Source organism: Typopeltis vanoorti, chromosome 5 (assembly GCF_054136105.1).
Source record: "Typopeltis vanoorti isolate ZY-2024b chromosome 5, IOZ_Tvanoo_1.0, whole genome shotgun sequence".
Lineage (NCBI taxonomy): Eukaryota > Metazoa > Arthropoda > Arachnida > Uropygi > Thelyphonidae > Typopeltis > Typopeltis vanoorti.
Genome location: NC_143553.1, coordinates 123,793,576 through 123,819,576, shown reverse-complemented (window position 1 = coordinate 123,819,576; position 26,001 = coordinate 123,793,576). Strand labels below are relative to the sequence as shown.

Sequence of the window (26,001 nt, the reverse complement as noted above, 5' to 3'; positions counted from 1 at the left end):
AGGAATATAATTAAACCTGATTTAACTTACATCACTAGACCTATTGATATCAGCTTTTATAGCCTTGGTGATGGTCTGTGCAGGAATAAATCTGTCGGGAAAGATTTCTTGTATGGGAGGAACGATAATGCCATTGCAGTCATCACGGTGTAAGATAGCTACAGTGAGGGCAAATACGTAGAGGCCCTCGTTGACAACATCGCGAGCCTGCTCTGCCAAGTGAAGGAAATCTGTGAAGTCCTTAGCAGCTGGAAAAGAATATTTAAAAAAAAAATTACTTCTCCGTGATTTTGTTGTGGATGCACAGTTTATTTATTTAGCAATTCTTAATGAGTATACTGAGCTATTATAAAGATTTCGTTATGCAAAGTAGCCAGCAGTGCTTGTCTCTTAGACTACTCAGGTGAATGATGTTCTGTGTGATTTATATGCTAAAAAGCGTTTAGCATATATTGTTTAATTAGACGCGCATAACTGAAATATTAAAACAAACAAACATGAATTGCTTTCGCCTGCAATTGTACAAGTGCACAGCTTTTAATATTCATTTGTTCTAACGTTAATAATAATAAGCCAACGCCTTTTATTCCCTTATAGGGAGTAGGCGAGGCCTTTATGACAAAAACTATTACAGCATTCTTGTATTTTATCTTTTATAATAAGGAAGGTAATACGAGTGAAATATTAGAAACAGGAGAATTCTCTTCTCCTTTTCCCCAATAGAATCGCAAATAATTCTTAATGATGAAAGAAAAATTAGAAATTATACGAAGTGGGTTTCCTTTGTCTATTTAAATAACAGTATAGTCAACTAATGAAATCGTTTTTATTAGCTTTGTTTAATTGAATTCAAAGTTCTTACCATATAGGGCTTCGTACAATTCCTCGGCCTCTTCCAGATGAACAGCATGGAAGCAGGAGAACAGGACACCACGCCCCAACCTACCGAGCTTTTTCAAGCGGGGATCGCGTTCATCTTCGGGCAATGCAGTACGAGTTAGAAATGCCAAATGCTCAAAGAGATGCAGTATACGCTTCTGGTGATCCTGAGAGGCCATCTTACTTTAGTTGACCAAGTTCTCCCACTTCGACAAACAGCGCCAGTCGACTTTCCACCGACTTTGCGTGTCCGCTGCATTCTGTCTTAGGCTTTTATAGTAGGCCTCTTACGTGAGGGTAGGGACGACCTGTTCGGAGAAATGTGTACAAAAATATGCATTTTTTTCTTTTACCAATTTTACTCCACTCATCAGAGGGATTGGTCGAAACAGGATTGACATTTCCTTTATTCTCGGACCTCTAAAATTGTTGTTTGCATGATCACTGTTAAGTAAGCTATTTTTGAATACAGATTTCCAGCGAATTGTCTCCTTGACGGAAGTTATCGACCGAAATAGAATAAGGCGTCGATAACGATGTCTATTTTTTTTTTTTTTTATATTTTCATGCCATGCTAATGACTGTAACGTTAAATCAAAGAGTATTAGTACTTCGATTATACGCATTTTATACATCTTGTACGAAAAAGCATCGCGCTTTATAAAAATGCTCAATTTTAATAAATACATTTAATTTTCTGCATAGTACCGACTGAAATAGCTATTAATGGTTTAAATTCAGATACTTTTTGGTTTCTTAAAAATCAAAATTATGATAAACTTTAGTTTTGAATGCTATACATTTAACAGCAGACGACAATTAGTATCCATGAACGATAAATGAGTCGTACTATCCTGATAGTCAAAAATACATATTTATATATTTAATCTTTATTCAAACACTGTAACTGTATTTATATGAAAAACGACAGCAGTGGCATCTATAAATTATACGATACTTTTCGTTTGATGAATATCTCGCATACGTGTTAATTCCATTTGTGTGTGTGTGTGGGGGGGGGTAATTTCATATTTTACACAACATCAAGTACCTCAACACTTCCCTAGTCGAGCCTGCTTGAAATCCATGAGATTACAAGCAGGCTAGAAACTATTAAATAACTATATATACGAATATGCACTTAAAAATATTATCAGCATTGGAAACTGTGTTATACAGTTCAAAGTTGAGCCATTTTGCAAAAGTTCTAAATGATAGCAAATGTTAGAAAAAATAAATAAATTATAAATGATATAATAACAATGAAAGAATTAAAGGTTGAAACCCTAGAGGGTAATGGATGGCAATGCTGTAGCCAATGAAGTTCTAACTGAGGCTCGGCTATTGCTGTTACCCTCCTACCATGATCAGAGCTTTAATAGCTCAATAACACCTTATCCCTACACTCTCCTCTATAGATAACGGGGAGGATAAAAAGCATTCTTGCTTCGCCTCTTTAATCCAGTTCTTATAAGGATACGAATTAAAGGTTAACCTAAGTAAAAAAAAAACTGACAAATCAGCAGCAGAAGATGGAATAAACTCCAAACTGTATACATTTGCGGGGGGGGGATTTCATCAGAGATTATTAAAATTTTTAAACGAAATATATACAAATGGACAAATACCAATAGAATGGAATACAAGTATAGTAATGCCTATATTTAAAAAAAAAGGATAAAACAAAACCTGCTAATTACAGAGGTAGTAGTTTATTGATGCTACAAAATATATAGTAGAATATTTAATGGAAAACTAAAAATATACAGTGAAAAAATATTATTAGAATGTCAAAATGGATTTAGAAAAGGATGCTCTACAATGGATTCAGCTTTCTGTTTAAAACTACTTATAGAAAAAAGATGAGAATTTAATTTGGAAACTTGTCTTTTGTTTATAGATTACGAAAAAGCAATTGACAAAGTAAAAAGATATGTACTCTTACAAATAATAAATATACATAATATTTTACTACATGCAATGTTGAATACATACAAAGATAATTAAATAAAAATAAATGAAAAAATGTCTGAAAAACAATCTATAAACAAAGGAGTAAGACAGGAATGTCCTCTGTCTCCAAGACTTTTCAATATTTACATTAATGAAATATGAATACAGTGGAACATCTTAAACAATCAAGGTATAGAAAATTCCCGGAATAATAAAATAAATACATTATTATTTGCAGATGATCAGGTAATAATATCAGATAAGGAAGACAATTTACAAAGAGAAATATATAATTTAAACATTATAGTAGAACAGTTTGGAATGAAATTTTCCATAGAAAAAACTAAAACAATGGCATTTTGTGGACAAACTCCAGTTAGAAGCAAAATAGTTATTAATAATAAAATAACAGAACAGATAAATACTTTCAGTTATGTTGGATGTGAAATATCATATGAAGGAGAAAAAGACATAAAATTAAAAACTTCAAAATTTTTACAGATTATGGCCTGATAAATAGAACACTCAACTGTACAAAAAGATACACGCTTGAAAATATATAGAATACTTTAACAGTACGCACATTATTATATGGCAGTGAAATTTGGGCAATAAACAAACAAGATAAACGAAGAATAAAAACAAGGAAGTGAGATTTATGAGAAGAACTGCAAAATACACATTATTAAGACCAAAAAAAGGAAAGAAGATATTTTAAAAGAACTAAAAACGAAATCAATAAAAGAAAAACTAAAGAATTATAAACAAGATAGGATAATCATGTAAACCGAATGGCCAACACCCTAAACAAATAAAATATAAACTAATTGGAAAGAGAAGGCAGGGGTAGACCTAAAAAAGGATACTGGATGGATAATGAGACTGGAACAGACCAATTAATTAGCATTATGATGGTGATGATGAAAATAAACAATCTAATTTTATGGATATTTTATAAGGGAACAAAGTATTCGTGCCGGAAGGGGAAACTTCCCGAAAGTCTTCGTTTCACAGTGCAGTCTCAGTTTCCATTGAATTAGCGCTAGTAGAAATTTAAGATTCAGCTATCCCACGAAAAAAAAAAATAAATAAATAAATAAGAAGAAAAGTTCCATTTTATGAAAAACAAATACATAAATAATTGTCTCTTGGCGTGTGTTTGCTAGCCTTTTGTAGCAATATGACTGGTGTTATAACTCTAGATCGTGCATAGGAAGATTGTGTAGTTTCTATTCCTTTCACCACTTAAGAGGAACCTTTTCTGAAGTGTTTTTTTATTTTATTTTTATTTTTATTTAGACAATAGTCAAGTAAATCGATCTCTGGGCTGACAGCTAAGTTTTTAATTCCAGGAACTTCAGATTTCTATTTGATGTGGGTTAAAAACCCGCATCCCTCCCGGAAAAAATCGATTGTAGAACTCACAGTATTTTAGACAACTATATATATATCGTTTAGAATCACGAAATGGCAGCAGTTATCTGTCATTCCCCCCCCCCCCCCCCCCCGACGTCTCCGATATCATTGATAGCCATAGACTCAGCTATTGGTGGCGGCTATGGGTGTAGCAGGCTGCCTACCCAATTTCATAAGTTAATTAGGGCTATAAACAACTCGAGTGGGCATTAAATGATTTATATATCTATTTATTTATTATTTATATTTTATAAACATCTATCTTAACTTAAGCTTTTTAAGCAATAAGCGCCTTTCCTATTTATTATTATTTTTTTTTCTCCTCTTAAAATACTTTCGCATTTATAGCCAACAATCTATCACAGACTTGCAAATGAATATAAACGAGAATAACATTTTGTGCCTTCCATACATACGCTGCAGTGTACGTGCAGAGAAACAAAAACTTTTGCCCGTTCGATAAATTCATCATTACGGGCAAACTCTGAAAAAAAAAAAAAAAATTATCCTCCTTTAAAATTCAAAACGGATATACCACGCGCGTCACAAAATAAAATTTGAATATATATATGATAAAAGACGAACTCTGCGTTTTGAGGATCGACGGAATTTTCTGTTCCTGATTTTAATAACTCGAACTCATAAAACGGAACCCAAATCGGATTTTCACTCCTTCAAGTATATGGAAATTGAATGCAGTATGAAAGGAGGAAACAGGCCATGAAAATCCTAAAATGAGTTTACAGTCTGCTGATGAAATTAAATTTTCGTGTTTGTTCCAGAAAGAGAATGCCATTTTACCTGAAGTTTGTAACAATTGTTTCCCTAACAACCGCTCGTTTCTGAAGGCAATAGAATAGCAAACATACTAACCATGTCCATTGATAATTCCAACAACAAAAGCCTTTTTTTTTTTTTTTTTTTTTTTTTAAATGTTAACTCATGCATTCTGAATGCAATCGCTGAACAAACTTTTGTTATTTTTAAAACTTAATGAAATTTGTGTTTTTCGTTTCTGGTACAAACTCCTACGGAAATTTTCGCTACAATCGTATTTGACACACCTATTAGAAGAGATGTTTCTTGAGATGGTTTGTTTGTGTATTAAATTCAATTTTATTTGGCTAAGGGAAAGTGGTGAATCGCTTCATCTTATTTCTAAAGGAGTTACCCAGTCCATGTTTGAAACATTTTTATGCACTTTCACGATGGTTCACTAAGGTAATTCTACTAGAGACAATTATAAAAAAAAGAAATTAGAAGCGGTTGAAAAGGCTGTGGCAATTAAGGTCAAGAGGCTAGTATATTATATTATGTTGGTCATTTTTAATGTAAATCGCACACATGAAAAACTATTAGCCTATAGTACACATCTTTTTAGCTTAAAATCATACAAAGATGGTTTAATTATATTTTATTCGTTCCGTAATCCGTAGATCACATTTTCATTGCAGTTTCCAATTAAGATCCTACTAAGACAACCTCTCCAGCACAAATTAGGTATCCTATCCTTTAGCCTGTCCGCGGTTAGCCTAGTGGCTTCGCGCATCGCAACCTGGGAAAGGAGTGTCCCAAGTTCGATTCCCGTCGACGAGCTTAAGGAACTCATGGATCTTCCTCAGCCATAGCCAGGTTTGGTCGTGGACAGCAGCCCCCCCCCCCCCCTCCAGTTTATCTGGGTTTTTCTTCCCTCAAGCAGGCAAACTGGCCCTGTGAACACACGGATACAGTCATGAATATCACCCTTAGGGGATGCAGCAGAGGAGTGGCGAACCGGCTGCATTAATACGCTAGTAACCCCTCATTAGGAGGGGACTCAACCTGTCCTAAGGGACGGATGAGAAGGATAGGATAGATAGGATGCATAGACTACTCCTGATTCACCTTGTACATCCAGATAACCTACAGGAAGGTGGGCAATCATTGATCTCGATGTTTTTGTCTGACTTCACCGCTATTATATTTTCAGGGTGGTTTGCTATTTCGGGATGACAACCCCCCCCCCCCCCTCAAAACTGCTATCTTCTGCATGAGACCGGTTAGCTCATAAGTTGAAAATGGTCTCTTTTACTTCATAGAAATATTCTCCTCATTTCAGCTATAAGAATTACACCTATGACTTGAATCATCTCACGATCAATGAACCAAGAAATGCTTCAAGTATTGCACAAGTATTTGCCTTCTTCCAACTCTAAAGTCAACTCACGGATCGATCAACAATTTCTTGAAAAAACGTTTTTCCTTTTTTTTTTTTAATCTATCACTTGACATTTATCATTTCTCGATGGATTGACTTGATAGATTCTCCTAATTTTTCACTCCACACTTAAATTTTGTTTATTGTCGTCATCTCGACATTGCTTATTAAAATAGGATAGGCGTGCGCTTGAACAGAAGTATCGACAATTGCGTTTTCAAAAATATTTTAATTAAAATATTTAAATACGTATGTCATCGTATGTTACGCTTTCGCGCAGGCCTATACATTTTACCGCGTAAGCTTCCGTAACCGATAATCCCGCTGAATAAGTTGGTTGCTCCTCATTGCCGGTGGTATTTCATGTCTGTCAAAGCGAGTGTTCACGGGGTCGGTTTGCCTGCTTTGCGAGAGGAAAAGCCCCACGATAAACTAGGGGGAAAAACCCTGCCGTCCATGCCCAACAACTGCTAACTTGGCAATGGCTGAGGAAGATCCTAAAGCTCCTCACGTCACCGACCGGAATCGAACTCAGGACGCTCCTTCCCCAGGTATATGGTTGCGAAGAGCGTAACCACTAGGCTAACCGCGCGGACATTTAAATCCAAATATTTAAATTTGTAAACCGAGTATGCTTTTTAAAGCTTGTATATAAAGTATCTCGCAAACGATATGCGCCATCTGCTGGTGACAATCTGCAGCCTAACACATCGAATAATTAACAAAAAATGTCAATATAAAACTAGTGATAAAACTTGACGTCAAGATTTATGTGACTAGTTTTAATTACATGGGATTAATCGAGCCAAATACCGAATTTGGGAATTGTAGTGTGTGCGTGTGTGCGTGTGTGTGTGTGTGTGTGTTTCGCATTTTGAACACTACAACAAGAAAGATGTTTTAGTATAACGTGTGCGAATACGATTTCGCATTCAAAACTAAACCAACTTTATATTCAAGGGAGTAGACCGCCCAAGCACTTGCTGACATTGTAAGGAAATGCACGTGGCAATTTCTTCAAGAGGATCTTTCGACTTATCAGCTAGTCCTTCATAAATAACCGAATAGATATGCAATACCTAAAGGCTCTGGAATAAGTGGATCACAGGAAATATATAGACTTTATATTCAAGAGATTAGACCGCCCAACCGCTTGCTGACATTGTAAGGGAAATGCACGTATATATATATATTTCTTCCATCAAAGCAGCACAGAGTTCAGCGACAGATCGAGGACGTGCCGCTCTGGACCTCAATCGCAGCTCTAATTCGTCCTACAGGTGTTCGATGGGTTTGAGGTCAGAACTCTGCACAGGTCAGGGCAGTCGTTTAACACCCATCTCTTCCCACCATTCCATAACAGCTGCAGCTTTGTGGCATGGGGCACTGTTGTCTTGATAGTAATACTGCTCCGTTCCATAAAACCTCCACAGTGTAATCAGCACCTGATTATCCAGAATTTAAAGTTATTGAGCTGCCTCCATGGAACAACGGACAACGACCAGTGGTGGTTCCACTCCAAATCAGCTGAATGCACCCCCCCCCTCACCATTACTTCTCCACCACCATACTTAATTATGGGTGCAACACACTGTGGAAACAAGTACTCACCAGGCTGCCTCCACACCTACACCCTGCCATCAGACTGGAAACAGGTAATCTTGATTCATCGCTCCAGAGTACCGTTTTCCACTGGTCCATTGTTCAGTTCACACGCTCTTTGCACCAGCCCAAACGATCCGCCTTGTTCGTTGTTGTGATGTTCTGCTTGTGTGCTGCTACTGTTCCATGGAAACCCAGTAAATGAAGTTCTTTTCGAACAGTATCAGTGCAGTCCATGGTGTTACTGACGCTCTGATGGTCTGTGCAGATTGTAACCGGTTTTTGCGTGCCATCCGTTTTAACACGTTCCTGTTGCTGTCAGTCATTTTTGGCAGCCATTCTGGCTGTTTTCGTGCACTAGTGATGCCAGAACGTCTTCATTTGTTGTTCACGTGGCCAAATGTTGATTCTGGATGCTCCAATTGAGCGGCAATGGCACGTATGGACATACCACCAACGTGACAGCCCACGATGACACCTCTCTCGAAGTCACTGAGTTCACGTCGTGTTGCCATACCACCTGTATTCAACTGCTGCGATGAAGCACTGCTTCTACACTGGTTTTTATGTTATTAACAAACCTGAAGTGTTATATACCTTCAAATAATAGGGGTGTCCGGAAAATTATTGGTAGTGTATATATATATATATATATATGTGTGTGTGTGTGTGTGTGTGTGTGTGTGTGCTTCCAATAAACGGAGATCAAGAAGGAGTTGCCGTTCTAAAAAAAAAATATATATATATATATATATAAATTCTGAATACAGCATTTGAAAAAGTTGATAATTTTGATTTTGAAGAATTATCACTGATATTCTTATTGTTGTTTCGAATTAAGATAGAGGAAGCTTAAGCCATGTACTGTGTGTTACCGTTAATTGTGTGCTCATAGAATGGTTTGATTTCTTTGATTTCATTTATCTTAGTCCAAGACTGAAAAGCTCAGCTTAAGTCGAAAAAGATTAAATATTGTTGTTCATCTCATACCTCCAGATGTTACAAACGAATCGCGCGCCCGCGCGCACACACGCACACACACACACACACACACTCTCTCTCTCTCTCTTGGAAACTAAAAAGATTGGAAACTTATAACACATTAGTGTCATGGATGGGCTAAGGATTACCATAAGCCCAAAACTCTGCTCTGGAAATAATTGAAAAAAATCTGGAGATCAATGAACTCTTTTAAACCACTGCAGGGATTCCCAGTAAGCAAGATGGTGCTTTCACTTCTGATAATGAAATTTTTCTGCCACCTAAAGAAACTCACAAAACATTGTTGCCCACGGTAAGATTAAAATCCATATTCTGTTCGTTGTATAGTAGAGACGTCATCCACTCGTCTAACCAGACCAACAAATTTGTATCAATCTCATAATTTTTTGTACGCCAAATGCTAAGAATTGTGCGATTGATACGCATTAGTGAAAGACCCACATACCAACTTTCATCAAAATATGTCCGAGTGTAAGAACACTGCTATATACGAATAGACAGAAGACCAAATAATGCCAATAGATGCTTACGCAGTGTTGCGAAAGATACAAAAACGGCAAATGTATTTTTTTAATGCAAATCCCACCCTTCAATTATTGTAAACCTGTAGTATATTTTACTGTTGGGTGAACTAAAGGTTAAAGAATTAAAAAACCTCATGATCTATTCTAGATATCAAACATGGAACTGTTTCAAGTTGCTTCAACCCTCAAATAATTCACATACATTCATGTCACAATGAGATTCGAACGCGCAACCTATTGGTTAAAGAACCGATGGGCTACCCACTTGTCCAACCAACCGGCGAATTTCTGTTAAGATTATTGTTAATGCTAAACAGCTCATTCACATTTTGTATACACATTTTGCGTTTGGAGGAATTGGATTGTAGGCCATTTCGATTGCCATTAGCAACTGTGATACGGGGTATTAAACACGGAAAACGATCTTTCATTCTTACAGCTACCTTCAAGACGTTAAAATACACTGTAAAGGTAGCTGCAAGAATAAGGGATCCTTGTATTAAATTCTTAATTAATTAAGGAATCTGTCGGAAGACTTTCATCAAAGAAACTAATTAATTCTTAATGTGAATGAGTCCGATAATTGAAAAATTAACTGCCAGAATTAATTAATATTCCTTAATGAATTCTAGTTTGCGACAACAAATGCATGGGCTGTAATAGACTTACAAAGAAGCTCACTTTTGATGTTATATCTACTCTTTTTTTTTTCGTCCCTTTTTAACCCCTTTAATGGATTTAACCGTGATAGTACTTGGTTAATAGTTTGTGACTTGCACATTCACACACGTATATCACGTGAAACACTGTTTGAAAAATTCTAATTAATTAACTAATGCTTAGAAGACGTGTTAATTATGTAGTTTAGCAGAAAAGTGTTGGATCGACCTTCAACCATTACACGAACTCCAATCACGTTCTCATTCACGTTATATATAATTCAGGTTACGTTATATTTCGGTTATGTTTCATTAAAATACAGAAAGAGGTATAAAAGCTAATAAGAGCAAACGGTGCATGAAGTGTACGTTGAGAATTCTTAAGAAATACATTATTAAAATTATATTTCATACAAATAATTATTCACGATGTTTAAAGAATGATCATGAACACACTTGGTAAAAATGCCATTTGCAGTGGGTTTATCAATTTTCCTCAATGACTACAGATTTGCAAAAGAGATTGGCAATTAAAAATAATGCGCTGTTGTAATGGACTGCATTTCCTTTCGATCCACCGTCACGCGAACAGAAGGGGAGTCGAAGTTAGTAGTGAAAAGGGGGAGGGAGGAGATTTTTTTTATCACGCAGACATAACAAAAGTAATTTCACAAATAGAAAAAAAAAAAAAATGCAGCTGACGCTATTCGTATCGACAAGGACGCGAAGAACCGTTATCAGGGCTTTTCCGCTGAAGGTGAGTTAACTGGTCTCATACGACGGTGTAACGTAAAACCATAGCCACCAGGGAAAACTGCCGTCGTGTACAACGTGTCGATGACAGGGGACGCCGTCGGCTAGCTCGGATGGTAACAGCCGATAGACGGGCCACAGTGCCGCAGATCACTAGCCAATTCAATGCTGGACAACAACGACGTGTGAGCAGCCACACCATCCAGAACCATCTCCTCGCTATGGGATACAGAAGCCGCCCAACTAGGGTACCTCTGTTCGCCGCACGTCACAAGGCGCAACGATTAGCATGGGCGCAGGAACACTGCCATTGGACCTTCAACGCCTGGAAAAAGGTCGTCTGGACTGATGAGTCGAGTTACACGTTCGTACACACCGATGGCAGGGTACGAGTGCGTCGCCAAGTACATGAAGTGACGGATCCCTCGTGCCAGCAGGGTACAGTTCAGGCCGGTGGTGGTGGTATTCTCGTATGGGGACTGTTTACGTGGGATGAAATGGGTCCCCTGGTACATCTACCATCATCTCTCACCGGCGAACGATTCAGGGACCTGCTGTCAGATCATGTGCACCCATTTCTGCGCCTACCGCACTCTGCAGGAGACCTGTACCTACATCAAGACAATGCACCGGTCCACCGCTCCCGAACTGTGGCCGAGTGGGTGGATGAACACTCCACGGACATGACGATGCTTGCCCCCCCCCCCCCCCCAGGTTCCCTGACCTCAATCCTATTGAACACATCTGGGACGCTATCGAGAGAGAGATATACGCGTCCTGGATCCTGCTCCAGTCAATCTCCGTGCATTGTGGGAGGCTGTGTAGCGATCATGGATCAGTTTGGCTCCCCAACGCTTCCGGTGCCTTGTGGAGTCCATGCCACGCCGCATCGCCGCTGTCATCAAGGCGAAAGGGGGTGCTACCCGCTACTAGGTAGGTATCTCTAATTCAACTGCTCATGAGTGTATAGACATAGAAGCCTACGGGAATGATTAACCAAGTTGCCACGTTCTAAATCACCTTTCCATATGCAAGAACATATTCATCATTTCAGTTTCTTGCACACTTTCTTACTTTCCCAAAGACGCAAATGAGTTTTGATATTGTAGGCAGCATAACATATTTCATTATTGGAACTCTTTCTTTAAAAATGCCGTCAACATTTTTCTATAAATGTATAAATAACTTATTTAATCTTTGTAATAGCCTCATTGAGTCATCGATACAGTTATCATTTCCAAACGAGGGGGGAAAAAACTCATTGGCATTTCTATGTTTACCTATTCTTCACACTCCTTCAATAGCCAAAAACCAGGATCAAAATTTTATATTTATTTAGGTAAGCGCCTCCAGCTTGTGGAACAGCTGATAATGTTTGAAGGCAGTGCAATGCTCTTCTCGAATTTTTGTGTGATGAGCAATTGAGGTCATCCGAATACAAAAGACATTTGAGAGTAAAAAGAAAATTAGCGAAGATCTGTAATGGTCACTCTTAATTTTTATTCTTGCTCCGATCGTTTGAGTAAGACGGAGTACACAGGCTCTTCAACCAATCAACAAGCTATGGGTTTGAATTCTACTATGATGTGGATGTTTGTAAATGTTTTTAGGTGGCAGAAGAATTTCATGAGACCACCCCTGCTTATTGGAGTCCCTGAAAAAGTTCGAAGCTTGGTTTCTAGATAAGGATTTCTGTATTTTCTAATCTTTTTTGTTCAGAATCATTAATTATTTCTTTTGTTCAAGAGATAATATCCTTAATTAAAACGTCTTACTGTTCCTCAGAAATGTTAATAGAAATCAATGAAAACATTGTAAGAGGAGTGCTTCACCTTGAAGAACTCCTCTTACAAAATGGAAAGAGGAGTTCTTCAAGGCTGCGTACTTTCGCCGATGCTTTTTAACCTTTATTTAGAAAATATAATAAACTTAGACTCGGAATTATAGTTGGTGAAAAAAAAATCAATAATCTGGATTCACCGATAATACTCATCTAACATCAAAGAATGAACATCAATTATAAAAATTAACAGACAGAGTTTCTAAGGGACTTAGTGATTATGGATTAAAGATCAGCATTCACGAATAAAAACAAAAACGATATCTTCAGACAATAAGCCTATGAAAATTTCAGTTAATGATGAAAAAATTGGTAGCTATAAAAAGATTCACCTACTTAGGAAGCGTATATAACACAGAGATAATGGTCTAAACATGATATTTAAGCAAGCATTGCTAAAGCGACTGTTGCCCTTCAGAGGTTATAGCCACTTTGGAAGGACAATAAAATACAGCTAACTACAAGACTACCTCTTCGACACTCTTGTTAACTCTTTCTTACTATACTAATGTTCGAAATGTTCAGCATTGCTAAAGGAAGATGAAAAAAGACTATTGGCCTTCGACATTAAGTGATACAGGAAACTTTTGAAGATATCATACACGGCGCACGTAACAAATGACGAGGGGTATAGAAGGAAAAATTCGCTACATTGTCAGAACACAAGAAAATTCATCACTAAAATACGTCGGAAACAGCTCCGGTGGCTGTGCCACTTGGTTAGATCAGATTGTTTACCTTTAATAGCATTATAGGGCTAAACATCTGATAAAAAACAACTGGGGGATACCCAGAAAGATAATGTTAGAAAATAAACTAATTCTTCGTGCTTCACCTTGTCAAGGAGATCCCAAGATCTCCAGAAACACCTGGAGAGAGAGAGAGAGAGAGAGAGAGAGAGAGAGAGAGAGAGAGAGCATGTTAGTTAGAACTGTCACTTTTACTAGTGCCCCAATGATCCACACAGAATATGGATGAAGAAGGAGAATTTCAACAGAATAAAACTAGTAAAATTCTTCCCATTCAGTCCTTATGGAAAAAATGCACTTTACCTAAAAATGATGAATGAACGAAGATCCTTCTACTGTTCTTTCTCTCATGTTTCTACACTTAGAAAGAATTAGAAAGAAGAAAAAAAAAGTAAATACTGGATCCATTGTTTAGGTTGCGATATTCCTTGATGAACTCTTAAAATAATAAAATAATAAATAAAATAATATCAAGACATAAAGTAAGCATCCAGACATATACTTTAGATTTTATATTGTTATTTCTCCCTTTATTTATTTATTTATTTTTTTCTATGGTTCATAGGTCGATAACTTCTCGATACGTTCTTAGATCTTTTAGTACTTCGTGAGATTTATTGATTTGATACACCGAGTGGATGGAATTCTCTTTTCAGTCAATAGGCTGGGGGGAGGGGGTTCTAATCCCACTGGGACATTGACGTTTGGGAAAATTTTTAGGTGATAGACGATTTGCGTAGTCTTATGTGATGCCACCGCTCCTGTTATTGAAATCATGAAAAAAATAAAAATTAAAATTAAGCCTGAAATGCCTTTCTTGAAAAAGTACTATTTAGTCTGTAAAATGGGATTCCCAGATTATTCTTTAGATTACCTGCAGAACTTGAATGCCTCTGTATAGCACAGTGGGAAAACTCACGAGACATTCTCCTTTCGATGGGTTTGTTTGTTGTATGAGGGTTTCTCACTCGCATACAAGAAAATCGACCAAGAGAACACACGCCATTTATAGACAAAATCTACTGTTGTTGTTGTTGTGGGCGATAGATGGCGTTGTACTGCTGATAGCTTTGGTGTCTCTGAGTGTAGTTGAGATGTGTGGAGTAGAGTACAGTGCCCTCCCACGATGACTGCTTGGAGGTGTCACGTAAAAAAAACAGCAGCAGCAATAACAACAACAATAATAATAATAATAAGTACTAGAAGTTGCAACCTTTCTTCAGAAGGATTCACTTGAAAAACATTTTCAAGTGACACGCTATCCGACTGTGTCGGATTTTTCCTCCACTTTGGAATTTCATTTTACCGAATAAGTGCATCGAAAACAGAAAACCCAGTACATGGCGTGTTAACTCGTACTAATCCTAATCCATCCCACTAGTTACATATTTTATTTTATTTTTTTTGGGGGGGGGAGGGAAAGATGGACTGAGTCCTTGACTCTTCATCCCTTAATCTGATTGAAGAAAATCTGTGTGGATTGGGTGTTATTGAGCTAAAAGCTCTAGTCATTGCTAGGTAACGGCAACAGCCGCGGCTCAGTTAAAACTTCATTGGCTACAGCATTGCCATCCGTTACCTTGGAGAGGTGTTAACTAACCTTTCCGCGCCACTAGTTACACATATGCTATAGGCTTTCTTTAAGATGGGAAAAACCTGCTAGAATAAAGTAGTTGGTCTTACGGTCTTCATTAGATGCTCAACTGAATACAAAATACTTATAAACATGAAATTTACACATTCTTATAGGGACTGGCTTAGAGAGGCGAAGCAAGAATGCTTTTCATCTTCCCCGTTATCTGTAGAGGACAGTGTATGGATAAGGTGTTATTGAGCAATTAAAGCTCTGATCATGGCAAGAGGGTAACAGCAATAGCCGAGCCTTAGTTAGAATTTCTTTGGCTACAGCATTGTCATCCATTACCCTCCAAGGGTATTGGATTGAATGAATCAATCACCGCATTTCACGGTCGATTGATTCAAGCACCAGTCGAAATATGACTTGTGAAGCATTTTTGGATTAATTACATATAATTTCTTTATTGGTGTCTTTTGGTTATATGAATTTTTAAAGAATACATTCAAATGTTTTAAAATTAAAATTAATTATTTGTTATATTATTCAGATTTCAATATAAATTTATATGAGTTAATATCAGCAATTAAATTTAATTTTGATAATAATATCCAAGCCTCGTGATGTCATCATTTCGATTAGTTGGTTTTGTTGAAGAAACTTTTCACAAATTTTCATCAAGTGTTTAAGTTTAGAAAGTCATTGAATGCCATGTAGATAAATACAAATTCATAGGATTATATTATAACCTATTTTCAGGTTATAATATAAGTAAGGAAAATAGGCTAGAAATATAAACAGGCATGTTTTAATATATATCAGTAGGTATTCCATTTCACAAAAGAAAAAGGTTAAAAGAAAATTTTAAATATCCTAATTAGACTTCTATTATCATTCTATTCTTTCTGTATTTTAAGATATAATGTAGGTTTTAGTGAAGAACATTAAAAGCGATATTACAAGTTGTTAAATTATTACAAGTTGTTAAATTACATAGACAGCCCTATAGGATATAACCAAGATAACTTATCGAGATAAGAAAATCTTGATGGTTTAAGAGTTTTATTTTATTTAGAAGATCAATAAGCACAGAAAATTGTTGTAATGTTAGAAGTATTATTATTGATTATTTTTTCCACCAAAGTAGTATAATTTGTAAAGTTTTTAATTCCGTTCTCAGTGTTCTGAGAACGTAACGTACCATTACCAGTCCAATAAGTACAGTTTGTGGTCGTGTATAATTTATAGATTTATAGATTACGTGGCTTTTCATGTAATAAAACATACACTCCGAGCTGTTGAAATGTTCACTGATTTATTGAGTTACTTTTTTTTTTTTTCAAATACAGCGGATTAGTTTAGTTTTTTTCTTCATTGAAGCAAAATAGGTGGTAAGGAGTTTCAGTCCTGGAACTTAATTTTGACATCGGCAACGGCCATGTTGTGAGTCAGGAAATCTTCAACTCCAGCATCGATGGGACGATCGAATGGGAATCCCATGGGTTTCTTATCTGGGTATTTGTTATCCTTCACGCCACAGTAACTGATAGCATCGAAGCAGACACGTTTTGGTGGAGCATCGTAGGCCTGAAAGAAAATGGGAGAACAATTGTCATATAATGTGGTGTAGGCATCGAAACAAAGAACAAAATATGATTTTCCAGGAACAAAATGTAAGTTCAAAATATCAACTTACGCTATCTTGGGCATAGTCGGTAAGCATCACAAACAGATCGAATTCCATTCCCTTATGATTACCACGTGGGATCAACATATGTTCGGGCCAGCCGCAGCTGCAATATTCTAAAACATCGTCTCCAACTCCTTCTCCGGCACGTAATTGAGCCACACTTCGCAACTTGGACACGGTTACATTAGAATCGCGATGGTCACGTTTGATCACATTCTTACCGGGTTCGACTAAAGAAGTACAAAAAGAAAAACAAATTCGATCAAGGTCAATCGCTTACATCTACATTTTTGTTCAGCGCTTACAACTATCTTAATATTAAAGATTATTAAGTATATATTTAGTAAAAAAGTTTAATATTACTAAAATAAACAATATTTTGTTTTATAATTATTTATTTAAGGAAATTTTAGTGCATGAGATTCTCACACCATTTATTTTTTAAAATAATTTCTCTTTTAAAGGGCTGTTAAGATTCCTACTGGGATCTTGGAGTCATTCCGACCATACTCTTGGAGGGTAATGGATGGCAATGCTGCAGCCAATGAAGTTCTGAGGCTGGGCTATTGCTGTTATCCTCCTGCCATGATCAGAGCTTTAATAGCTCAACAACACCTTATCCCTACACTGTCCGCTACAGATAACGGGGAAGATGAAAAGCATTCTTGCTTCGCCCCTTTAAGCCAGTCCTTATAAGGACTTATTGATACAGTTGTCCTGTGTCCTATATACAGTAGTCCTATAATGACTATTGATTAGTTAAAGGTAAAACTGATAATTCTTTTTTGGTTTATTTTTATTCAGATCTTTGAGTGAAATAAAAAAAATAGTATTTTTTTTATAAAGTAAGTTAGATAAAAACATACGTTTAGCATTTTCACAAGTTACCGATTTATTTAAAACATGTTAAATAAATGAAAACAAATCAGTTAAACGAAACCAATGATTTAATTTAATTAATTATTATTTTTCTTACGTGCTTGTTTGAATTTATCCAATTCAATAAATAGACGCCTCTGTTCGTTTAATTCTAGACGATTGCCGAGTTCATCGTGTTTTGGTCCCAAAAACATGCGAACAATGGTTTCCTTAGGTCCGCCAGAGTTATTATCTACGCTGATGGTGTAAGTAAATGGCTCATGGTCCAAATGGTGATATTTCACCTGTAAGAATCAACAAAACAGTAACAAAATATTAATAAAAATGTTTATGTTAAGGTGTGCGCACTGTACGTTTATTGGTATTGGATTACTTAATAATGCGCTATGAAAGATTCTTACCTTTACGGAGTGAGTTGTACCGAGGTCGATACCATATGTTAGTTCCAACTCGCTATCCTTCATGAAGGTGGTTACTAAGTTAGGTACTTTAGAATCCACAGTTACGCTGACAACTTCGATTCCTGGGAAGTCGAGCTGAAAGAAAGAAATAAGCCTTGTAATTTCTAAGTACAGGTCATGGGACGTTTGTCTTAAATCTCACAAACTGTAACCTTAGCCTTAGAGAATATTATCGTTAGATACTTACATCATCCTTAGTGTAATGGTGCAGAGTTGCTTTGTAATCTTGGAAGATGTTGTCCACGAACCTGTGGTATCGGTAAAAGATTGGATCACGAAGAGAAGTAGAAGTATCGCTCATAACACCTGGGTTTTCCTATAATTAAAAAAAAAATCTGTCAACGAAAGGGATCAAAGCAACAAATCGAACTATCGTCATCATCAAATTCCTGACATGTATCCTCAAGAGGTGTACAGGACGAACCGAACTAATCAAACGTAAACGCAAAAATAAGAACGAATTTTAGCTTCTTGCAGTTTTGCTCACCTTGAATCTGCCATCGGGATCGTGGACCTGAGCCATCATCACATGTCCCCAGTTGTGCAAGCTGCCATAGAAGAAGGCGTTCTGTGAATCATAGCTTGCTTCAATAATGGCTCCAAGGATGTCTGTACCATGCTCTTCGTCCAGTTTTATATGCTTGCCTTCATCATCGATAACATATCCAAGATGGATGGCTTCCAAAATCCTTTCCCTCCAGCGGATCATTTCTACCACATCGACATCTTCGATATCTTGCAGACTGAAGCCTTCTGGTCTAGCGGCATAATGGAGACCACTGATCAGTGAGGTCAAATGAGGAGCATAACCTTCAAGCTCTTCATGGAAATTGTGGAAGGGGATCATACGTTGCATGCCGCAACTGAGACGCTCGGAGTCGTATCTGCCCGAAAAATAAGTCGGGGTCAGTCATTTACAATAATAGATTCATAAGACTTTAAAATGAATTGTGATATCATTAAAGGGGTTATGATGGAACAAAATAAAAGTACTTACCTGGCGCACATCTGTTGATGCATGTAATAGAAAAGTTCTCCTTTTCTATCCTTTTCTCTGCCCATTACCGACGAATTCCAGGTGGCTGGGTAGACAATGTGCCAATGCCAATGGTGAGCATTGCAACCAATGTCTTCGCGGAAATAAGTTAGCCTGTGTTCTGGATCCAGAATGGTACCGGTTTCCTCAATGTCTACTACAATGTCCTAGAGGAAAAAAACGATATAAAATACAGAATTCTTGCATTGTCTTTTAACTAACTTAATTCCCATAATCCATTTTAGTGCAAGAATTTAAATTTTAATTTTTAATAAAAGTACATGAGTTTAAAAAAAAATTATTCTTATGAATTATTCCTTGAGAAGATTATCGGAAATCTTTCGTGATCTTGATAACAATCTGAGTTCATGGTTCTTCAGCCTCTACTAGTAACGGCTCGTACATAAACACTGCAGCCTCCAAGGAAAAAACGGAAAAAAAATTGTTTGTGTTTATAAATAATAACAATGCTCACAACATCATATAAATGCAATACATGTTAAAGGTTATAGCTTATGTTTCAACATTGATTGAATAGTTAATAATTGAAATTGTTCGATTAACGCTTTAGATTACGAAACAAATACACTGGGATCTAACGCAGTGTCGGAATTATCACGTTCGGTCAGTTCCGGCTAGATTCGCCGATATTCGTTTGCACTTGTCACTGCACGCAACAAGTGAGCCCAACACTGCTCGTTGTGCAGTGTCGCTACAGATAAATTGTATGCTTGCGCACGTTATTTCTGTGTACAAAACTTTTATTACTGGTGTGTGTGTGTTTGTCACGAGGATGAAATATTTTTAATATAGCTATTTTTAATATACAAATTTACTTATTAATAAATTGGTTACTGATTAGGATAAAATAAATTATTTTTCTTATTTTGTATATACAGCACTCCCACTTAAAATTTTCACCAGCCAAACAGCCAAACCGACCTTTATATCTCATTAACGAATTTTAGACACACATGATGAGTCTCTCTCTCTCTCTCTGTGTGTGTGTGTGTGTGTGTGTTAACGAATTTTAGACACACATGATGAGTCTCTCTCTCTCTCTCTCTCTCTGTGTGTCTGTGTGTGTGTGTGTGTGTGTGTGTGTGTGTGTGTGTGTGTGTGTGTGTGTGTGTGTGTGTGTGTGTGTGTGTGGGTGGGTGGGTGGGTGTGGGTGTGTGGGTGTGTGGGTGTGATATTTGCAATGGCAAAGTCTTACCTGATCCGGATGGTTGATTGCTTCCTTGGCTGCATATACAATTGTTTCAGAAGAAACGAATCGATCAGGGAAGATTTCCTCTATTGGGGGTACTGTAACTCCATGACAGTCATCCCTGTGGGAGATGGCTACTGAAGCTGCGTAGGTGAACAGACCTTCATTGACGTAATCACGTGCCTGCTTGGCCAAGTTCATGAAATCATCGAAATCCTTTGCAGCTGTAGATGAACAGATGAAAAGATCAATTAATTGTATTTAGTATTAAAATATGAAAAAAAAAGTAAAGGAAATTTTAAAATTAATCTTATTTTTTTAGTTTCTATAGATGGAAGAAAAGAATAGTAACAATCATAAAGATGACTTCAATCACGAGTTTCGTTCAACTGAACGAAAAGTACCACCTTCTTATGCAAACTTTTATATTTTATTTTTTCTCGATTTTTATTAAGCTGGTTGATTGAAATAGCTTAAGTAACGATAGGGTAACCGTAATGTAAATTATTGGGAATAATTAAACAAGTGCCGCCATCTGTTGCATATAAAAATGATCAGTGTTAATGATACCAAATAGGGTATAATCGTAATCATAGTCTCCATTGTACGAAGTTCCCTATTATCTGAAGAAGTACAGCGTCTCCTGAGAACATACGTATACCCAACTAACAAAGATAATACATTTACTCCTCACTGCTGTAGTTCCCTCTGTACTAATTAGAAACAATCCAACTTAACCCAAAAATATGAAAGTGTGGATGGTCTTCATAATTTAACGTTTTCATTTTCGCATGCATACAAATTTTCAATATTATTTAAGCTTATTGTCTAATCCATAAACTTACAAAATACTTAAGAATATTTGTAGAATGTAATTGGACTATAATTTTGTTTATGTGAATTCTAACCATGAGAGGCTGTAAACCTAAAGTACATTACTATTAGCTCGGGTGGGATAAGGGTTAGGTAATCCGAAAAACCCAAGGGACTTTTTAAAGCCACTTCAGGCCTTCAATAAGTAGGGCTCATTCAATAGAACGAAATTGATCTGCTTCCTAAAGGCATTTAATACAATTCATGACTAAGGTAGGATTTGAATCTCACAGCCTGTAAAGTTGAAGAACGGAAGAGCTATCCACTAGGCCAACGAGGCATCAAATTAACTATAACAGCAAATTTTTTTTTTTTGTCAAATTATTTTTTATACGCTTTATTTAGGTACTTTTTTTTTACCAATAACACATAAAATGAAATATTACACTCCAGTAAAAATAGAGTACAAGCGAGATAGGGGTACGGTTGATGCAATTAGTGATGTTAAGAAATGAAAAAAAAAAAAAATTGGTGCGCCAAAACATACCATAAAGCACCTCATAGAGATGTGTAGCTTCGTCTAGATGTTCTTCATGGAAGCAAGAAAACAAAATGCCACGTTCGAGCTTGCCCACTTTCTTGAGGCGCTCATCGGTTGGCTCATGTCTCTCTGTAGTGAGAGCTGTCAGCTGGTGGAAGAGGTCCAGAATACGTGCCTGTTTCTCCTTGGCGGACATGGTGGCCACGTGGCGATCAGGACTTGAGTAGACAAGAATCAGAAGCCTGTGGTCCCTGGCCGGTCATCGCTTATATACCCCAGTAAAATCCGCTGACAATAGTACGTTTATTACCGGGAATTGTTTTCGGAGATGTAGCAACACACTTTAAATTTAGCACCGGAAGAGGGAGCGACCGTCTCAGAGAAGCATTCTCAGAGGAGAACAGTGCCCTATCGTGTTCTAAAAGTGTCCTATACGCACACTATAGGTCAGACAGGTAAAAGGCAGGAAGAAAGAGAAATTAGACGTAGACCAAGAAAGTGTAGGAAGCATTAGAATAATTTATTTATGTGTTACTGAATCTAAAACCCTGCTTTTAATTAATTGAAACTAAATAATTCACCCACAGTGGTGTTTCTATGTGCCTGAGGGTGGAGGAGCGGAAGGTTAAGAAGTCGCACTGCTAAAATTGTAACGTGACAGTTGTCTAGTATGAGTATACAAGTACATAGTTTATATACATAATACTACTAATAATTATTATCGTAATGCGTACGGTGTGTGTGTGTATATATATATATATATATATATAGGATGATGCTGATATTACGAGATGCCATTAGCATTGCGAGAGGGTTGGGTATATTTCTCCGATGGCGACCCAGTTCATCTTAGAATAGTGTGAAGGTGAAACACAATCACAATGCATTCATGTCGAGGATGGGATTCAATCCTGCAGCCTTTTAATAATAATATAGAAACACTTGCACGCTGATAATGTTTATAATATTAATAGGGTAAAGGGGTCAATTAAAACTTCAGGCAAAGTAATCTACAAAGGCCTTCACACGTAGGCCTTAGCTTATTGGAGAATTGAAATGGTTTTAAGAAAAAGTTCCATGTTTAGTCTGTAGAGTAGGCTTTTCGGCTTACGTAACAATGAATTTTAAAAATATAAAAACAAAAATAAATAATAAAAAATCTGTAACATCCTAAAATTAACAACCTTTACAGCGCAATCTTTTAAAACATGTATGTATTTAAGTATTATTATTATTTTTTTAATAATAATTATTTTTTTAACAAGAATCAGAAGCCTGTGGTCCTGTGATCATAAATACGCAGGAACAAGATTCAAAGAAAGACTCTTATTATTTTTAAATAAAATTTACTCAACTGGTATCCCCCCCCCCCCAATAGAATAGAAAAAAGCAGTTGTGATTCCTATCTTTAAGAAAGGTAATAGAGATGACCCTAAAAACTATAGAGGTATCAGTATACTAAATTCCTGTTACAAAATATATAGCAGAATCTTAAATAACAAACTAATGAAATATTCCGAAAACTTTATTCTAGAAGTACAGAATGGATTTAGAAAAGGACGATCATGTATAGACCCAGCCTTTTGCCTAAAATTAATAATAGAGAAAAGAAGAGAATACAATTCAGAAACACATATTGCATTTGTTGACTTTGAAAAAGCATTTGACAAAGTTAAAAGAAACATATTATTTAACATATTAAAAGAAAGTCAAATACCAAATAATATCCTAAAAGCTATCACAAGTATATATGAAAATAATCAAATACAAATAAGATTAAATCACGAGCAATCATATACGAGAGAGATAAACCAAGGGGTCCGACAGGGATGTCCCCTCTCAGCAACTCTTTTTAATATCTACTTAAATGAAATAATAATAAAATGGAGTAAAAACTTATATCAAGGAATTAAACTTTCACCTACAGTTAACTTAAACACTCTCCTCTTTGCAGACGACCAAATAATAATTGCAAATTCTGAAGATAACTTACAGAAAGCTATTTTAAATCTAAATGAGATATCCAAAGATTATGGTATGATAATATCAACGGAAAAATAAAAAACTATGGCCTTTAAAGGCCAAGATCCAGCAAGTAAAATAGTAATAGATAACAAGATCTTAAACAGGTGAATTCATTTAACTACCTAGGATGTATGATCACATATGAAAATGAAAAAGATATAAACGTAAAAATTGCAAAATATTTAAAAATAACAGGTGTAATTAACTCTATATTTAAACCAAACCTAGTTCAAAAACAAACCAGGCTAAAAGTATACAATACATTAGCCTCACCGGTCTTAATGTATGGAAGCGAAATCTGGACAATAAAACAAAAAGACAAACAAAGATTAACAACAGCAGAAATGAAGTTTATGAGAAAAACTGCAAAGTTTTTGATCACAAAAGAAACGAAGAGGGGTGCTTAAGGGTCAAAGCTGTATAACTGAGAGGAGACCTCCACATAGCCTTTAAAGGAATGCGGAGAACCGACCAGGGCTTCTGACCTAATGTCCAATCCTCACCTTCTCGTGGTGCACCCTGTTGGGTATCTACTTTGATACTGAACGAACGAGGATGGGCTGACAATTTGGGATTTAGCCGACCAAATTGTATTCTTATTGGTTAAACCAAAATAAAAAATGATGGTACAACATGACAAAATTTCATGCCGGCTGGGGCGTCGCCCGGTTAAACAAGGCCCCCGTTGTTTTCGCCAGGGAACCAGGGCGAACAGCGAAAAGTCAGCTACGGGAACAAATCTGAAAACAAACCCCAACTCAACATCACCAGAGTTAAAGATCGGTACTATCAATATAAGAAGCCTGAAGGGCAAAGAAATGGAGCTAGCTGAGGAATTAGATAAGTACCAGATCGACATAATAGGGGTGACTGAAACAAAAAAGACCAAAACTGGTGAGATTTTTCTGAGCAATAAATACAAAATGTTATATTCAGGCAATGACAATCAAGGAAAAGAAGGAGTAGCCATAGTATTCAACACAAAATACAAAGCTAATCTTCTTGAATGGCAGTCAGTCTCAAGTAGAGTAATGTGGGCAAATATGAGAATGGGGAACTGGACAATGAGACTTATTTGTGCCTATGATCCCACAGAAGGTTCTACTAAGGTAGAAGTGGAGGAATTTTTTGAGGCTTTAGAAAAAGCAACTGACACAATGAAAAAGGAAGAGTTGGTCCTTGTTGGGGATCTAAATAGTAGAGTAGGAAATGATTGTGAGAACATACAAAAATGTTTTGGGAAAATTTGGAGAAAAGAGCAAAGCTAATAATAATGGCAAATATCTGTTGGATTTCTGCTCAGGACATGGACTGGTTATTACTAACACCATATTACAACATAAAAATGTGCACAAATTCACATGGAGAGAAGAGGCTAGGAATAAGAAAAGTCTCATTGACTATGTTATTGTTGATAGTGATGTTTTCTCCCTGGTGCAGGACACCAGAGTGTACAGAGGATTTGAAATTGGAAGTGATCACTATTTAGTCTTGAGCAGGATAAAATTGAATTTCATATTGAAAAGAATAACATGTAAGAAAGTTTTAAAGCAAATAAAAGTTGAGCAGCTCTCAGATGTGAACTGTAGACTAAAATACACAAAGATTATTGAAGAAAAAATGAAAGAGTTTGAGAACAGGAATCAAACCTTGGAGATTCAGTGGCAAACTCTGAAGGAAACATTGATTGATTCTGCCAGAGAGGCATGTGGTGAGGTTGTGTGCAAGGATAAAAAAATCAGAACTCCCTGGTGGACACAGGAAGTTAAAGAGGCAATGAAGGAAAAGAAGAAAGCATATCAAAAGTTCCTGGCAAATAAGTCAGCTTTTACTCTTACAGAATACAGAGACAAATGTAAGAAAGCTAAACAGTGTGTAAAACTAGCTAAACAAAAGTCATGGGAGGACTTTGGCAAGAATATAGAAAATAAATATCAAGAAGGTGGCAAAATATTCTGGAGGTTGTTGAAGAAGCTTAGGAACGGAGGAAAGAGTGCTGTAAAAGGAATTAGAGATGATAAAGGTGAAATGAAAACAGAAGAAAAAGATATCCTTGAAGTATGGAGTAATTACTTTGAAAAACTGCTACATGAAACAAGCAGTGATGACAGCACAGTGATAAAAAAACACTGACCAGGCATGCAGTCAGGAATACATATCCATACTTGAAGTAGAAAAAGCCATCAAAGGCTTGAA

General features: G+C 36.6%; 1 protein-coding gene across 1 annotated transcript in view; it reads right to left on the bottom strand.

Annotated features, from left to right (window-relative positions):
- LOC150106777 (uncharacterized) overlaps window positions 1-22,014 on the bottom strand; it is a 28,077-nt gene extending 6,063 nt beyond the window's left edge. Inside the window, exons 1-11 of the mRNA XM_090393479.1 lie at window positions 21,787-22,014; window positions 20,433-20,650; window positions 19,178-19,383; window positions 18,668-19,064; window positions 18,368-18,496; window positions 18,121-18,255; window positions 17,817-18,003; window positions 16,847-17,070; window positions 16,555-16,737; window positions 863-1,058; window positions 31-248 (exon numbers count right to left, since the gene is read on the bottom strand). Of these exons, the coding sequence (XP_090249605.1) occupies window positions 31-248; window positions 863-1,058; window positions 16,555-16,737; window positions 16,847-17,070; window positions 17,817-18,003; window positions 18,121-18,255; window positions 18,368-18,496; window positions 18,668-19,064; window positions 19,178-19,383; window positions 20,433-20,650; window positions 21,787-21,976 (2,283 nt within the window). The 5' untranslated portion in view covers window positions 21,977-22,014. The remainder of the gene's footprint in view (window positions 1-30; window positions 249-862; window positions 1,059-16,554; window positions 16,738-16,846; window positions 17,071-17,816; window positions 18,004-18,120; window positions 18,256-18,367; window positions 18,497-18,667; window positions 19,065-19,177; window positions 19,384-20,432; window positions 20,651-21,786) is intronic.
- Window positions 22,015-26,001: the final 3,987 nt, after the last annotated feature.